Source organism: Eretmochelys imbricata, chromosome 22 (assembly GCF_965152235.1).
Source record: "Eretmochelys imbricata isolate rEreImb1 chromosome 22, rEreImb1.hap1, whole genome shotgun sequence".
NCBI lineage: Eukaryota > Metazoa > Chordata > Testudines > Cheloniidae > Eretmochelys > Eretmochelys imbricata.
The window spans coordinates 20,252,163-20,269,257 of record NC_135593.1 but is presented as its reverse complement, the minus strand read 5'-3'; the positions used below and the strand labels follow the sequence as shown (position 1 = coordinate 20,269,257).

Sequence of the window (17,095 nt, the reverse complement as noted above, 5' to 3'; positions counted from 1 at the left end):
GCATTTGTATTTTACTCGGCTTACTCCTTACCACTTGTCTTACATGCAGAGATGCAGTTTGAGTATCCTTTAATGGATGGAATTTCTCTCCTGCTGACTTTGTGTAATTCGGATAGCTCTAGTTTGCCCTTGTAGAAAGGGTGCATGTGTAAGTAGCTTGAGTGGGGGGACTAAGAGTTGGGACTCCTGGGTTCTATTTTCCCCCTGCCACTGACCTGTTGTTTGATGTTGGACAAGTCACTTACCTTGTATTTCAGTTTCCTCACCTGTCATATGAGGATAGTAATACTGACTTACCTGAGAGTAGGACTGAGGGGCTTCTCTAATGTTTGTGAAGTGCTTAGATACCCTGAGATGAAAGGCTCTGTATGACAGCAAAGAACTATAGTTAACTCTTTTCAAAATGCAGAGTCAGGAGAGAGGAGGAACTTTGTTGACCTACAGTATGTTGCACTGCAGTGAAAGGGGTTTTAGAAATGCAGATACAGAGTTAGACTAATGATTTATTTAGAGAAGATAAAAACATCACCTCATCAGAATTATTCTTGCCATGACTGTGAAGAAGGAATTGATCTCTCATCAGATACTTGGTAAATGGTTACAGCTATGGATTGTGTGTACAAGTCAAAATCTCTGACACAGGCAAGAGTTAGGAATGAATGTGTGCATTCTCTCCATGTTACCTTTACTTGGCTCATCCACTCTTAACTGAAATTCCTATGGATTCATAACTCCTCAGCAAAACTCTCCCTTGATTTTGAAACATACAGCTGTTTGTGTTTGTGTCTATAACTTTGCAAGTGAGTTTGGTCCCCCTCTAAATCCTGAGCACCTTTGCAAAGTGCTTTGAGGAAGATATTATTATTTATTAGAAAAGCTCTCACCCTGCTTTGCCAGTATCCCCAATCCTGACTTGGATACTCCCCGCTTTTCCAGGCCTGAGCTCACCACACACCTCTGCCAAAACTCCTCAGTCCCAGCCAGCAAGCCCCACTGCTGTCCCATAAGCCTCTCGTGTGAAGAGATTTGTAGCGTATATAGATTGTGATGTCCAGATGTGTGGATTAATCTGAGACCATCAAACTCATTTTCCCATGTGATCCAAATCAGACTTGATCCCAGACCTCCAGAGGTGTAGTACGGTAACTCTCATTCTATAGCAGGTGTAGTGAAATCTGTGGATGACTTGCTCTTGTCTCTTGCAATATGGAGTTGGCACCTGTTTTGACTACTGTGAAAGCTACTTAATCAGTACCACACTTGTGTGTGCTTATAGGCGCGAATGTGTGTCTGTTTTCTTTCTCTGTGAGGACAAGAGTGCTGTTGCTGTCACACTCTCACCATTCACACCAGTCTGTTGTCAGTGCACTGTCAGGAAGCCCCACATCCAGCAAAATTAATCCTGGCATACTGTGTTTTTACGTGCAGGGTTGTTTTTCTCCCCTTGCAGGCCAATGCCTGATATCGAGACTCTGATGCAGGAATGGTCCCCAGAATTTGAGGAGCTCTTGGGAAAGGTATGTTGTCAGCCTGTCTAACAGCTACCCCAGTTGTGTATTACAGGCATAATCTGGGCTTTTGTTTCACTTTGGCCTGTTTGCTGTTTGCCTACTCTGTGTTATCCCTCATTAATGCAGGCTGGCTCAGAGTTGTTTGGGTTTCTTGCATTAATATAATGGAAAACCACCTTGCAACCAATGACCAGGCTAATTTGGTATGTTCTAGCTCATCAACTCAAGCCAGCCAGGTTAGTCAGTGGTGCTTGAGAGCTGCCACCCTGTGATGCCTGTTCAGTAGCCTGTGTGAAATGAGTGAGTTTCAGCTCAATTTCTAGTGAACGGGCATCCACATGTTGGTAAAGACACCAAGCAAAGAATGAGCCCCAGAGGCTTCCCTCCATATAAAGCAGGCTGTGCCTGCTCTGTGCTGGGGTAACACTAGTACGTATTCTTGCTGTATGGGAACTGAACAAGAGCTGGATCATGAGTCACTCTTTCCATGTCTTACCATGTCCTGTCTAGGTAAGCCTTCCAACTGCGGACATCAACTGTGGCCTGGCTGAGTATATTGACATGATATGTGGTAAGCAAAGGACCCATATGTGTCACTCTCATCTTCTTCTCAGAGGCAGCGGAGTGCCAGCTCCTCACCATCCTCCAAGCACCACCATGCACAAGCTAAAGTGTTATGTGCCTAAAGGGGTGTCTGAGCAGGCAGCACTTCCTCCCGACAGCAGTGCTCTCAGGCTGTTTAGAGGAGGTATTGCAGATGAATTAGTTGCATTCCCCTCCCATTCAAGCTTAGTCTTTTATGTCATCATGCCCCAGGTGTGGGAGAGAGCCTGCCCCCGGTGGGCGGGCTGATAGGAGGTCCCTTCAGAACCTCTAGCAGTTCCACACTGCATCAAGGTGAATAACCCTGACCCAGAGCTTTCATTCCAAAAATTGTTTTTCCTGGAGATGGGTGTTGTGCTCCCAGTATCATGTCCTTGTGCAAAGAAACAGATGGGTCCCATATTTCTAAATATGTCTGTTCCCTCTGGATATTCGGTTCAGGCTTTGTCCTATTCACCATTCACTGCTAACCTCCTGACTGCACTGTAGCCTAGCAGCACTAGAGATGGAACGACAGTTAGGAAATGTAAGACACCTGCAGTTAAGTTCAGCCCTGACCTAAGCTGATGCATCTCCTGGTGACTGCAGTTGGGAGAAAGAACTAAATGTGTAAAGCCCCAAACACTGGGGCTGCTCAGGGGATACTGCTACTCGGAGGAGGCCAATATCCAGGCAGCAGGGTTGTGCTCAGTATCCTTATGTTATTTTGTCCTAGCTATTCTGGACATTCCTGTCTATAAGAGTCGGGTCCAGTCCCTGCATGTCCTCTTCTCGCTGTATTCAGAGTTCAAGAACTCACAGGTAGGTGACTTCAGCCCTGTCCGCCACCTTCCAGGCTATCACTGTTAGAATGCTCAAGGGGCGGGGGCACGCAGGGAGAAAGAGAGGCAGTGTTAAGCCACTTGTCCTGAAATTCACAATAGCTCCCCTGCACTGCTGAAGAGCCCAGGACAACAGTGCCTGTCCTAGCCAAAGAACATCACTTTCTGAAGTGTTACCGTTATTTCCTAATAATCTTAGCTGTAATGCATTTTTGACCTTGCACACATCCCATGCCCATGCCTCACAAGGATTCATTCCTTCATACAACACTTGCATATAGTGACCCTCTTCCAGCAAACTCCAACCAACTTCCCCCTTTGTCAATACATAGCTATTCTATCTCTGATGTAGAACACTGACTTGAGTTACTTTTTCTAGTACCAGAATTTCCCACACCTCTTGATCTCAGTCACTGGTTTTAGAGTCACTACTCTTCCACCAAATGCTGTGGTACTTCTGCTAGCAGCTGGAGAATGAATGATCGATTCTTTTGGGCTCTTATAAAAAGCAGTTTGCAGGACAATTCAATAAAATACTGACGCCCTGTTATTTCCCTTCTCGAGTCTCCAAGGATTTTCCAAAATGTCTTTATTTTTTGGACAAATATGCTATATATGGAGAAATCCTCCTTACGTTCTCTCCAGTATTTGCCCATCCCTGTACAATAAATTCACTTATTTCTAAGGGGACTTAGGTTCCACTGATGAATGTGAATGTACTTTTCATTTTTTATTAATGTATTTATGGAAGTGTGGGGTATGCCCCGTGTTTCCCCTTTCCTCCTCCATCAACGTTCTCTTTTTATCAATGTAGTTTCTTCCTCTAAATAACAGATTATTTTGTGTAGAGTGGAAAGGAAGCCATTATGTTTCATAAATGTAGCTGAGTAGCTTTTCAAATTGCATCAATTTCTGCTTAGAAGTGTACCTTTTTGTGGGGGTGAGTTGAAAGAATGCCTCATACTTACAATATTGTCGTAGTGGAATTTGATGGTTTTTTGGGAGTTGGTGGTCTAAATATTTTATCTCTAAACAGCTGATTGTGTGTGTCGTCAAGTGACGAGAGCAAGTAACTACACTAACGCAGTCTCCTTTCCCCCACAGCATTTCAAAGCCCTGGCTGAAGGGAGAAAGGTAGGGAGTCCTCCATCGAATCCACCCTCACAAGCAGGAGAGATAGAAGTGTTAAGCTTCAGCTGAGAAAAAGACCCTTTCTTCATGAGCTGGGACCTGCACCTAGGAGTAGAGCCTTGGCCTAAGCCAATCAGCAGAGCAAGGCAAAGCATGACTGAAACCTCAGTCTTTCTGTGTGTACTGGCAGATGGACAGCGTACGACTCCAATGAATTAGCAGAGGTCAGAATTTAGCTCATGGTGTTTAATTGTAAATGCTGCATGACCCTTTTCCTTTGGCTCATTCCCAGAGGATTCAGCATTAAACAAGTGCTTGTGAGTGGGAGCACCTCAGCAAGGGTAACGGTGTCTTTGATACTTGAAATCAGCTTGGGCAGAGCATCTCCTTAAGGACATAACCCTCCCTCTGCTCAGGCAGATGTTTGGACTCCTTTTGTAGCCATTCTCTAGACTCTGAACCTTGTGGCTCTGCAGCCTGCTGAGCTTCAGAGTTGGTTCTAATGATTGGGAACTTGACTCTCTCTCCCCCACGCAAATATTTAAAAGAATTTAGCCCAGAGACCCAGCCTGCATTGCTGGGGAACCAGGACTTCACTGCAGGAATGGGCTTTGAATTGCTTCTCTGCAGCAGTCTCCATTATGAGATGAGTATAAGATTCAGCCACTAAATGGAGAGATGAACAGCACTAAGGGCCACAAACATGTCATTCACCTGGAGGTGGGCTCAGGCATTTCTAATAGTGATCTGTTCACCACGCTTCATGTGCTTGTGTAAACCTGTGCTGCAAGGGGGAAGAGCTGTCACTGGAAGCAATTGAAGGGGAGAACGTGGTGTTGTGGATGGACCTCTGCTCTGTAGCAGGAGCCCAGTAGTAGCCACTCAAGGGAGAAAATTAAGGGGATGGACATGAGGCAGAGGGTGGTACTACCTTCATATTAAGGCAGAGTGGAGTCTGTTTCCCCCTTGTTTCCTGTAGGTAGCATCAGTTAACACATGAAATGTCCCCTTTATCAGGCTCTGGGTAGAGATGGGGGCACTACCTCTGAGCCATGTCCTGCATTTTGGGAGAAGAGGACGGATCACCAGAAACAACCAGTCACTGCTACAGACAATTATTTGGTTTATTGCTGTTGGAAGAATTTTCCAGACACTGTTGGGTCAGTGCTCTGAAAGAGATCCTTGGGGCGAAGACCACTTAAGGCTCCCTCAGGGGAGTCAGCCATTAAAGCAGCTAAGCCAAGGTAGGTTCCTCCATCCCATCAACTCCTGCCAGAGGCAGAGCATCAGTCAATTCAGAAGCAGCTCTGTATTACACTTTGATTATAGCATTTTATTCTTAAAGTGCCTAAGTTACATAAAACATGCCTCAGCTAACAATGCAGCATTTTAAAACAAGTAACTGAGCTAACAGCTGCTAGATAATTTGATGCATAGCTTAATGTTTTACTCAGAGGCTGGTCAGCCTGTATGGCCATGTGTATTTATTTCCACCAGCACCTCTATTTGTACTTATTCACTGGCACCCAGGCCAAGCCGACTTCTTGGCATGAGAGAAGGGTCACAAATAGGAGTCTCCCAGGAAAGAGTTGCCCTTTCCAGATGCACGTTCACCAAGAGAGACTGTTGCCATAGCAAGACACTAACAAAGCAAAGGCTAAAAACCTCAGCGCCATCCTAGTGACCAGGTGCTGCAGCAACTCTGGACTGTAGGAATTACACACCAGTTATTGCAATGGAGGGTTAGGGTTCCACAGTGGTTTTTCACATAGAAGTGTCCTCTGTGCTGCAGTGCCTAGCTTCAGAGGGGTGAAGAATTAGAGTGATAACTACCCTCAGGCACACCCATACCTGTCCAGTGTCCACAGGGGAATTGCATGAGTGTAAATGAGGGCAGAGCAGGGACACCTCTCTCATAAATGTTCTTTTCAAAGATTAAGAACTTCCCTTTTTATTACTCAAGTTCTTCTCCAGGAGACAGCTGTGGGCTCCAAGCAGAAACTACCCCATGTTCTTTCTCACAAAGAGGTTGATTATAGGATACCCAGAAGCAGACCATCACTGCTCTCCCAATACAGGGCTGGAGTTAACTGGAGGCTGAGAAGCACCAGGGGGTACTCACACTCTTTTTGCTGTTTCGTCCCAAACTGGTGAGGTTTACTTTTCCCTAGCAGAGTGAGTACACAGAACTAGAGCAGCTGACAAATAACAGCCTCACTGCTTGCTATTTCAGGTTTTAGCACTATACCGTTCCTGGAGTGCTTCTCCCCTCCCAGCCCCATGGGGAGGTAAGTCTGTTCCATCTCCCACTGTATGATACTCAACATACACAGGGGACAGGCCACGTTTTCTAAAGTAGTCTTGGAACCCCTAGATCCCGATCTTCTGGGTTTCCTACTCTCTCTCCCCTCCGAGCAGCAGGCACCAGCCCCAGGAGTCAGACTGGACACCAACATCAGGAGCCACTTTAGAAGTCACTGGACTGAGATACTTGGCCAGGCCTGAGAGGGAATGTATGACTGACTGAGATTGGAGTTTGAGTGAGGCAGGTTTACTGCCTATCCCCCTCTACTCATTTACTTCCCTAAGATGCTGATATTACCTCCCCCTCTTCCACTCTCACCAGTTTCAGACTCCTCACAGGAGCTCCAGAACGTAGCCCTGATCCATTCAGAGATGAACATAGCTGGGTGCTCCCAGGGCTGAGTGGAAATGAAATGACCATGGCTGTTGCATGCATGAATTCCTCTTGCTGCTGGGCAGGAGCACAGGCCATTCCTATTCTTGGTGCTCCACCTGTCTCCCCGCACACGGGAGAGTTCTTAAAAATCAGACTCCATGATGTTTTAGGTGAGACTAGCTAACCTATTCAAGTGCGAGAGCTGAAGAACCCAGAGATCCTTGGGGCAGGATGGTGTGGAAGACCTGCAGTCACAAGAAGTTAGTGACGTTGCACTTTTCTCACCTGGAGCTCTGGTGGTGGTTACACGGAGAACTTGTTCTGAGCTGGCTCTGTTGTCTGGGATCCTGGGGGAGCCTCTGGGGAGAATGGCAGCTCCTGGATGGGTCTGCAGTGCTGATGGATCAGTGGACTCATCCCAGGAGACTGAGGGATACCCTGGACCCCGCAGCAGTCACAGCCATATCTCATCACTGCTCATGCTGGACACTTTGTAAATGTGCCCAACCATCGGGAACTGGGCGAAACCTGGAGGACAAAAGAAATCCCATTACAAGGGCCCTACTGCACAGTCAGCCCAGGTTGTGGGTCAGGGAATGCAGCAGTATTAAGCTGATGGGGGCAGGTGCTACACTGTTCCCAGGCTCGCTAAAGCCCCAACACTCAGGCCATTTCAAAGCATATCCATGCCAGTTGCCTGTCAGTCCCTCCACTTTCAGCCCATTTAAAGTTAAATAGGTTTGAAATAATGACAACCTCTGCTAAGGTCTAAACATGTAAAGTTAATATTAAGAGCATCAGAACAGCCACACAGCACCAACACTGTGCATGTTCTGAGGCTGGAGACCCCCAGAAAAAAAAGTGGGTGCTCAGCACACACCTGCAGCCCCAGATCAGCTCCCCCCTCCCCCCCCAGCACCTGCTGATCACCGGCAAGTGGGAGAGCAGGAAGGGGCAGGGCATCCTAGGTGGAGAAGGCAGAACAGGGGTCCTTCTAGCCCAGTATCCTGTCTGCAGACAGTGGTCAATGCCAGGTGCCCCAGAGGGAATGAACAGAACAGGGAATCATCAAGTGACCCATTCCCAGCTTCTGACAAACAGAGGCTAGAGACACCATCCCTGCCCAACCTGGCGAATAGCCACCTATCCTCAGTGAACTTATCTAGTTCTTTTTTGAACCCTGGTAGTCTTGGCCTTCACAACATCCTCTGGCAGAGTTCCACAGGTTGACTGCTTTGTGTGAAGAAATACTTCCTTTTGTTTGTTTTAAACCTGCTATTAATTTCATTTGGTGACCCCTAGTTCTTGCGTAATAGAATCACAGAACTAGAAGGGAACTCGAGAGGTCATCTAGTCCAGTCTCCTACACTCAAGGCAGGACTAAGTATTATCTAGACCGTTCCTGACAGGTGTTCGTCTAACCTGCTCTTAAAAATCTCCAATGATGGAGATTCCACAACCTTCCTAGGCAATTTATTCCAGTGCTTAACCACTCTGACAGTTAGGAAGTTTTTCCTAATGTCCAACCTAAACATCGCTGGCTGCAATTTAAGACCATTGCTTCTTGTCCTATCCTCAGAGGTTAAGAAGAATAATTCTTCTCCCTCCTCCTTGTAACAACCTTTTATGTACCTGAAAACTGTTATGTCCCCTCTCAGTCTCCTCTTTTCCAGACTAAACAAACCCAATTTTTTCAATCTTCCCTCATAGGTCATGTTTTCTAGACCGTTAATCATTTTTGTTGCTCTTCTCTGGATTTTCTCCAATTTGTCCACATCTTTCCTCAAATGTGGTGCCCAGAACTGGCCACAATACCCCAGTTGAGATCTAATCAGCATGGAGTAGAGCGGAAGAATTACTTCTCCTGTCTTACTTACAACACTCCTGCTAATACATCCCAGAATGATGTTCACTTTTTTTTGCAACAGTGTTACACTGTTGACTCATATTTAGCTTGTGATCCACTAAGATCCCAAGATCCCTTTCCACCATACTCCTTCCTAGGTAGTCATTTCCCATTTTCTATGTGTGCAACTGATTGTTCCTTCCTAAGTGGAGTACTTTGCATTTGTCCTTATTAAATTTCATCCTATCTACTTCAGACCGTTTTTCAGGTTTGTCCAGATCATTTTTAATTTTAATCTTATCCTCCAAAGCACTTGCAACCCCTCCCAGCTTGGTATCATCCGCAAACTTTATAAGTGTGCTATCTATGCCATTATCTAAATCACTGATGAAGATATTGAACAGAACCGGACCCAGAACTGATCCCTGCAGGACCCCACTCATTATGAGAAGGAGTAAATAACACTTTATTTACTTTCTCCACACCAGTCATGATTTGATAGACCTCTAAGGGGGTGGGATATGATAGTCGTCTCTTTTCCAAGCTGAAAAGTCCCAATCTTATTAATCTCTCTTCATATGGAAGCTGTTCCATACCCATAATCATTTTTGTTGCCCTTTTCTGAACTTTTTTCCAATTCCCATATATCTTTTTTGAGATGGGGCGACGACATCTGCACGCAGTATTAAAGATGTAGGCGTACCATGGACTTATATAGAGGCAATAATAAGACAGAAAATATCGTATCTATCCATTTCTTAATGATTCCCAACTTTCTGTTCACTTTTTTGAGTGCCGCTACACATTGAGTGGATGTTTTCAGAGAACTATCCACAATGACTCCAAGATCTCTTTGTTGAGTGGTAACAGCCAATTTAGACCCCATCATTTTATATATATAGTTGGGATGTTTTCCAATATACATTACTTTGCATTTATCAATACTGAATTTCATTGCCATTTTGTTGCCCAGTCACCCAGTTTTGTGAGATCATGTTTTGTAGCTCTTCACAGTGTGCTTTGGACTTAACCATCTCGAGCAGTTTTGTATCATCTACAAATTTTGCCACCTCACTGTTTACCCCTTTTTCCAGCTCATTTATGAATATATTGAATAGTACTGGTCCCAGAGCAGACCCCTGGGGGACACCACTATTTACCTCTCTCCATTCTGAAAACTGACCATTTATTCCTACCCTTTGTTTCCTATCTTTTAACCAGTTACCGATCCATGAGAGGATCTTTCTTATCCCAGGACAACTTACTTTGCTTAAGAGTCTTTGGTGAGGGACCTTGTCAAAGGCTTTCTGAAAATCTAAGTTCACTATAACCCCCTTGCCCACACGCTTGTTGACCTCCTTATGTTTGCTACAAAGTTTTAAAGAAAGTTGAACCACAGCGTGGGCAATTAGATTCAGTGAGGGATCCTGCTCAAAGAGGTAGGCGTACGTTGCTGTTTATCTAATACTTGCCTGTAGGGCCATATTAGCACTGACCCAAAGCAAGAGGTTCCCATGGTTTAGAGCCGGCAGTATGGCCCTTCTGAGCCCCCACACTGTTATCCCCACGCAGCAGCTGCCTTCCCACTTTATACGTGATCTCCCCACTCTTCCAGTGCAGAGCTGCTGCCGACACTGCACCCAGTAGTGAGCCATTTGCACTAGTCTATCACAGGATGGAACCACCTCTCCCAGATCCACTCCCTGCCCCTACAGGGCCACCCAGACTTGCTACCTCTATTACCAAGGCCCAGGCTGTTCTCTGGCTCCGACAGGGCATCGTCCTTCCGCTTGGTCTGGAGTCCCGCATCTCCATGGCTGGCTGTCAGGGGAAGGACGTGTTTGGAGTGAGGAGGAATCACACACATTGTGTCACATATCTATACTTCCCCCATCAGAGCTGGAACTCCCCTACCTCGGGATACTGGCCCAGTCCCAACCCACCTCCAAATGCAGCAGAGACCCAGCCCAGTGCTCAGAGCTACAATCAAAGGAGAAGCCACTGCCCCAGACAGAGGCAGGAGAGGAGTCCTGGGGAAAGGCTCACACTTGGTCAATGGGAAATCTCACCCTATATGCTATGGGCAGCTGGGCCCAACTCAGAAGGGACATCCCTCTAAACTGCCTGGCTCTGGTAAGGAACGCACCTTTGGCCTCCTGCGTGAGGTCATTGAGCTGCAGGTTGGACGGGAGGGACATGTTCTCTCGGGGCAGTCGCACGCTGTTCAACTTCAGGTTGTTGGAATCGCTGCAGCAAGAACAAAGACTGAATGGCTGCAAGAGCCCCTCCTGTGGCACAGCAGATACTGCAGCGCAGGCCCCCCCCAGCCCAGAGGCCCGTCCGCCGCCCCCCCCCCCCCCCCCTCCCAGCCCAGAGGCCCGGCCCCCAGCTCATGCCTAGGTGTCAGCGGATTTGGCTCGTTCCGGGCTGGGTTGGCCCTCAGCCCCTGCTGCTACATCTGTGTCCCATGGAACCAGCACTGATCGAGGGGAGGTCTGGATAGGAAGCCCTGCCCAGCCTGGTAGGGACTGGACACTCCCCACGCAGCAGCTGGGGCCCCTCTCTGAAGTAAGTTGGCAGGAGTCAGTCTAGCTCCCAAGGGCCCAAATTACAGTCAGCCCCAGCTGGCCCTACACACTGGACTCTCCTCTTGCCCCTACACAGGGTCTCTCCAGGCAGGGCAGGGCAGGGCTTGGGTGCCCAGGCTGCCCCTGCTCTGGGGGTAGAGGACTCCAATCTCCAGTACTGTGAACCTGGCACCTTGCAACAACGTCAAACTTATCCCAGCCCCAGGGTATCCCACCACATGGAGCTCAGCCATCCCCATGTGCTCCTAGCGGCCCCAGACCCTCCCCAAAAACTGCACATGCCAAAGCAGTGAAGGGGTTAAAGAGGCAGGCACTGGTGCATGGGGGGAGGGGAGGTGCAGGCTTCAGGCTGTTCGGTGAGGGAGGGCGGATAATAAGGCACTTTTACCCCTCCACCAAGTCCTATCAGAACAGAGACCCCGCAGCGAGGGGCAGGGGTGGGTTACCTTGGAGGCAGCGGCATAGGTCCAGAGAGCCCTAGCGAAGAAGAGAGCGTGTTAGGGGCAAAGTTGGCATCCTGGCCTTTACACAGAGCTGGGCACAGCAGGGGCACCGGGGCCCGTGACCCAAGGGGTTGTGGGAGGGAGCGCTCCCAGGCCCAAAGAAAAGTCCTGGTGTCCAGGGCACCAGCAGTGCAAGGACACATCCCTCTCACCTGACGCCTTCTTCCCCTTCCTGCAGATGACACAGATGATGAGGGTGTTGAGACAGAGGAGAGTCCCCAGTGCCAAGGCTCCTCCAACAATGATGGCCAGTAGGGGCAGCTCCACACGGGTATCCAGGAGACCTGCATCAGAGCCAGCCACCCCCATTAGAGACCTCTAGACGCAGCACGCACAGGCCTACACCACCCTACAGGCTGTGCTCGCTGGCCATTCCCCTACAGCACCAGAGGCTGTCTGGCATCTATGGCTCCCACATCACAGGTTCATAGATTCTAAGGCCAGGAGGGCCCACTGTGATCATCTAGTCTGAACTTATAACACAGGCCAGGGAACTTGCCCCAAAATTCCCAGAGCAGTGATGGAGAATCCGCCATGACCCCTGCTAAATTGTTCCAGTGCTTAATTACTCTCATTGTTAAAAATTTACATCTTTTTTCCAGTCTGAATTTGTCTAGCTTCAATTTCCAGCCCTTGGATCTTGTTCTACCCGTCTCTGCTCCCCATGTACATATTCATAGACTGTAATCGAGTTGCCATCTCTTTGTTAAGCTAAATAAATTGTGTTCCTTGAGTCTATCACTATAAAGCACATTTTCTAATCCTTTAATCATTCTGATGACTTTTCTCTAACCCCTCTCCAATTTATCAACACTCCCCTTGAATTGTAGACACTAGAACGGGACACAGGATTCCAGCAGCAGTCGCACCAGTGCCAAATAGAGAGGTTAAATGATCTCTACTCCTACTCAAGATTCCCCTATTTATGCATGCCAAGATCTCATTAGCATTTTTGGCCACAGCATCACAGTAGTAGCTCATGTTCAGCTGATTATCCACCACGACTCCCAAGTGTTTCAGAGTCACTGCTTCCCAGGCTAGAGTCCCTCATCCTGTAAGTATGGCCTGCACTCTTTGCTCCTAGATGGATACATTTACATTTAACCAGTTTTTAATCCATTTACTGTGTGCCATGTTAATTTTATATTATTCTACTTCTTTAAATCAAAATGTCATGCAGTACCAAGTCAAATGCCTTACAGAAATCTATTTCATCATACTATTACACTTATCAACCAAATTTGTAATCGCATAAAAAAAAGATATCAAGTTATTTGACAGGATCTATTTTCCATATATCCATGTTGATTTGCATTAATTACATCCTTCTTTAATTCTTTATTAATCAAGTCCTGTATCAGCCACTCCATTGTCCTGCCCGGGATCGATGTCAGGTTGACAGGCCTACAATCACCTGGATTGTCCCATTTAATCTTTTTAAAAATCGGTACATGAGCTTTCTCCTAGTCTTCTGGAACTTCCCCAGTGCTCCAACCCATATTGGAAATTAATATAAATGGTTCGGTGAGCTCCTCAGCCAACTTTTTAAAAACTTTTGGATGCAAGTTATCTGGACCTGATGATTTAAAAATGTCTAGCTTCTGTTTAACATCCTCCAGCGATAGTAGCGGAATGGAAAGAGTGTTATCATCACTATGTGATGAGACTGTATCATCTGTTTTTCCCCAAAATATAGAACAGAAATATTTATTGAACACTTCTGCCTTATCTGCATTATTACTGATAATTTTACCATTTCCATCTAGCAGTGGACTGGTACAATTGTTAGGATTCCTTTTATTCCTAATATATTTTTAAAAGTCCCTATTGTCTTTAACTCTGCTGGCCACAGATTTCTCCTTATGTCCTTTTGCTTCCCTTATTAATTTTCTACAATTCTTAACTTCTGATTTATATTCATTATTAACAACTTCCCCTTTCTTCCATTTGTTTTATATATGTGCCTAAAAGCCCACAAGGAAGAATTATGATTTGGCTCATAATTGCTTTCAGCTCTGGGATGTTGCGCTTCAGAAGGATAACATGGGTCTCTACATTCACTACCCAGTTCCCCCAAAGTGAAGCAGGGAGCGTGAAGCACAGCTGGGCTCCTCTGTAAAACTGTTCTCACAAAACAGATGCTTTCTTGGGGGGGAATGGGATACAGGGCCTTTCCCCTCCAGGAGGCGCCAGCTCTGATCCTGCCCCAGGGCAGGGGTGTGTATATTGGGGAGACAAAGGAGGTATCAGCTCCTCTACAGGGCAGTAACAGAAAAGAAGTGTCCATCCCCACAAGCTCTCAGAACATCTGGATTCCCCATGGACATCCCCTCACTCAGGCACTTGCCCCCACAGCCCTGCTTGCACTGGCTGCAGCCTCTCCCACCATTGCCGGATTTGTGGATCACCCCAGACCAAGATGAGATGTGGGGGAAGGGCCCTGATTCTGCAACACTCTCCAGTCCCAGTGCCCAACTCCCAGAGGGGTCCCACCTACCTGGTGGCAGGATGGAGGAGTTGGTGATGCCCACATTGTTGACTGCGGTGAAAGAGAAGTTCTTGGCCACACTGCTGAGCTGCACCTGCACGGTGTGGTTGGTCAGCCAGGGGTAGCTCTTCGTGTCCAGGATGAGGAAGTCGGATGTATTCACCATCACATGCCCGTCCTGGTCTATCCAGGTGATGCTGGCTGGGGGATTGGCCCGCACCAGGACAAAGAGAACCATGAAGAGACCTGGGTCTTTGGCCTCCTGGTACTTGGCATTCATCGTCATGATCTCCGGTTTAACTGGGCAAGAAGGGACACAAACCAATGTGTATGAAACAAAGCTGGCCCCTGGTCGTGAACCTAGTGAACACTGGAGAGGCAGCGGGGTCTAGTAGTTAGAGCTGGGGAACAAGGAGCAGGGTCTAGTGGTTAGAGCAGGAATCTGGGGGTCAGGGCTGATGGCTGTGTGCTGGGAGCAGGGGCTTGTGAGCTGAGGGGCAGGGTTCCTCTGCCAGGGTTGAATTTGGCCTCCTGTCTCAGCGGTGGGAGGGAAAAGTCATAATTTCATGTTTGTGCAGCACTTTAATGAGGAGGCTTCGTTGTTATTAGTGATGGATTCAGGTCAGTGTCCTGTGTTCTCTGCACATCTGACCATGACATGTGGGGCTCAAACCCCTGAGGTGCTGGCAGCACAGAGCTCCTGAGGGCCCCAATTAGCTGCTAATGAGAATAATGATGACAGCCTCCCTGCAACTGGCCAGGGCATCCAGGGCATTCCACAATTAACCCCTTCCAGTCCAGCCCCTGCTCTGGCTGCTTCCTTGGTCCAGACACACAACCATGGGTGGGAAGGAAGCCTCTGCCATTCCATTGTGTCTAACTGCCTAGGGCTTGGCTGGAGAAAGTGCAGGAGGGGTCTTGTTAGCCTCTCTGTTCAGGGGAGCTGGGACCAACCCTCCTCAGATCTCCAGAGAAATATATCTGGTGGAGCCCAGGATACTGTGTCCACCTCAGAGCTCTGTATGACCAGCCACCTCTGCTTTGGGTGCGAGCCAGGACTAAGCAGCAGCAGCAAAGCTGGGGGCAAAAGTGGAAGGGCTGGAATAGTGGGGTCAGGACTGAGAACTTGGGAGGAGAGCAGGGGCCAGGCTAGAATAGCCAGGGGCCATGGCTTGGAATCAAGGGGTATTATCAGAGCTGTAGAGGGAGAGAGGGGGCACGGCTGGAATAGCAGAGGGGATGCAAAATGGGATTAAGGTGTGTGTTGTGGGGAGGGGTGCCCCTTGGTCTCTCCCCTAATGAATTCTCCGGACGAGGGACCTGGCCTGTACAGAGCAGGAGCCCTGGCAAAGCCCAAGGGGCCAGCCCTTACACTGCACGTTGAGAAGCACCGAGGCGTTGGAGGTCTTGCCAGAGGCTGGGTCTGTCAGTGAGCAGTTCAGTTCCCTGTCTGCGCGCTGCGCCGTGACTGTGAAAGTGCTGGAGCTTTGCTCAAAGGCCTCAGCCAAGGTGGCCAACACTGTGGAACCATTGGTCTCTTGCTTCTCGCCATTCAGGTACCAGGTAAGCATGGGCACGGCTTGCCAGCTGTCCACCTGGCAGGTGAAGTCCCGGCTCTCATCCTCCTGCATGGTGCTCACCAACAGTGACTGCCCATTGATCTTGGGATCTGGTTCCCCCAGCCCTGCCAGGGAATCAGGAGGGAAAAGCCAACAAAGCAGCACACTTGAGCCAGGAGCTCATCCTATGCCCTGCTCCAACTCCATACACACCAGGGATCCATTTCACCAACATAGAAACAGGCCCTAGGCGGCTGGAACAAGTCCCTGGAGCTCTGAATCTAAGTGGGGCTGCTCTGAGCTGGCTAAGACACCAGCTGGGGAGCTGGAAGTTGGGCCAGCCAGGGCAGAGGACACTGCAGCAGACCAGGTAAGGGAGTCTTGGTAGGCATGGCCTCCAGGAGCCTCCTGCCTCACAGCCAACGCAGAGGGCTAGGTTCGGCGCCTGTTCACTCAGTTTCAGGGGGCCCCCCACAAGCTGGCATGGAGGCAGGGGGCAAGTCCAGTCCGAGAACTGCATGGACTATCCATGCACAGGGCCCAGGCCTGCCCAGCTCCCCACAGGGCACGGGGACTCCCCTCCAGGCAAGGGCCTTACCTGACTGCACCAGTGCCCCAATGTGGAGCAGCAGCAGTGCATGGGAGAGGATGGCACCGCAGCCGGCCAGGTTCCTGGTGAGCCCCATCTGTGCTCCGGTCGGGTCCCCAGTTTCACCAGCGCCCCAGCACTAGGAGAGAGTCAGACAGTACCGAGTGCCATGGGGAGGGCGGAGCAGGGATGCTGCTCCTAGAGTGGGCTCCGAGGGATCCCCTGAACTCGGGTCCGTTGCCTGCGCGGCCAAGCGAGGGGCGATCACTGCGCCGGGTGTTAGCCAGGTGACCAATGCAGCGTGCCTGCCCACAGCGGCCCCCACGACCCCTGGAGACCCCCAGGGGCCAGCTCGCCACTCAGCGGTCACCACCCAACTGCAGGCCCCCGGGTGTCAGCACATCCCCCGCCAGGCCTCCGCACGGGGAGCTACGGGGGGGGGGAAGGGGGTTCACACCGAACCCCGCACAGCGCACGCACCCACCCGTCCCCATGGTGTGCCTTCACGGGGCACGCGCACGGGCGGGGCACACGGCGCGAGGAGCCCGGGGTGGCGCGCGGGCTGGGCCGATGCCCCGCGCCCCCCAGAGGCTCCCCCCGGGCGGCGGCCCCCAGCGCTGCTGGCCAGCGAGCCCCAAGGCCGCGGCGGGCGGAGGCCGGTTACCTGGGATCACTGCGGCGGCTCCATCAGCAGCTGCGCCCGCCGAGCCCCGCCGGCCCCGCGAGCGCTCAGGCCCGCGGGGGCGCTGCAGGGGGGCGCTGCAGGGGCCCGCGGG

At 49.5% G+C, this 17,095-nt stretch overlaps 2 protein-coding genes across 9 annotated transcripts in view; one reads left to right on the top strand and one right to left on the bottom strand.

Annotated features, from left to right (window-relative positions):
• IFT46 (intraflagellar transport 46) overlaps positions 1-4,407 on the top strand; it is a 15,902-nt gene extending 11,495 nt beyond the window's left edge. For 3 of the 4 annotated variants that reach the window (XM_077839708.1, XM_077839707.1, XM_077839706.1), the window contains exons 9-12: positions 1,451-1,517; positions 2,022-2,082; positions 2,830-2,915; positions 4,040-4,407. In XM_077839708.1, the coding sequence (XP_077695834.1) occupies positions 1,451-1,517; positions 2,022-2,082; positions 2,830-2,915; positions 4,040-4,135 (310 nt within the window). In that variant the 3' untranslated portion in view covers positions 4,136-4,407. The remainder of the gene's footprint in view (positions 1-1,450; positions 1,518-2,021; positions 2,083-2,829; positions 2,916-4,039) is intronic. The other variant, XM_077839709.1, reaches the window with a different exon arrangement.
• Positions 1-17,095, bottom strand: part of TMEM25 (transmembrane protein 25) — a 19,422-nt gene extending 2,327 nt beyond the window's left edge. Inside the window, exons 1-10 of one of the 5 annotated variants that reach the window (XR_013348584.1) lie at positions 16,984-17,095; positions 16,329-16,458; positions 15,544-15,855; positions 14,181-14,471; positions 11,836-11,967; positions 11,627-11,657; positions 10,739-10,839; positions 10,327-10,413; positions 7,032-7,274; positions 298-364 (exon numbers count right to left, since the gene is read on the bottom strand). Coding sequence is in view for 3 of the 5 variants with exons in the window: in XM_077839703.1 (XP_077695829.1) it covers positions 7,201-7,274; positions 10,327-10,413; positions 10,739-10,839; positions 11,627-11,657; positions 11,836-11,967; positions 14,181-14,471; positions 15,544-15,855; positions 16,329-16,416 (1,116 nt within the window). In the remaining 2 variants the exon portion in view is untranslated. Of the gene's footprint in view, positions 1-297; positions 365-5,172; positions 7,275-10,326; positions 10,414-10,738; positions 10,840-11,626; positions 11,658-11,835; positions 11,968-14,180; positions 14,472-15,543; positions 15,856-16,328; positions 16,805-16,983 lie in introns of those variants that run through there. The other 4 variants (XR_013348583.1, XM_077839703.1, XM_077839705.1 and 1 more) reach the window with 4 other exon arrangements.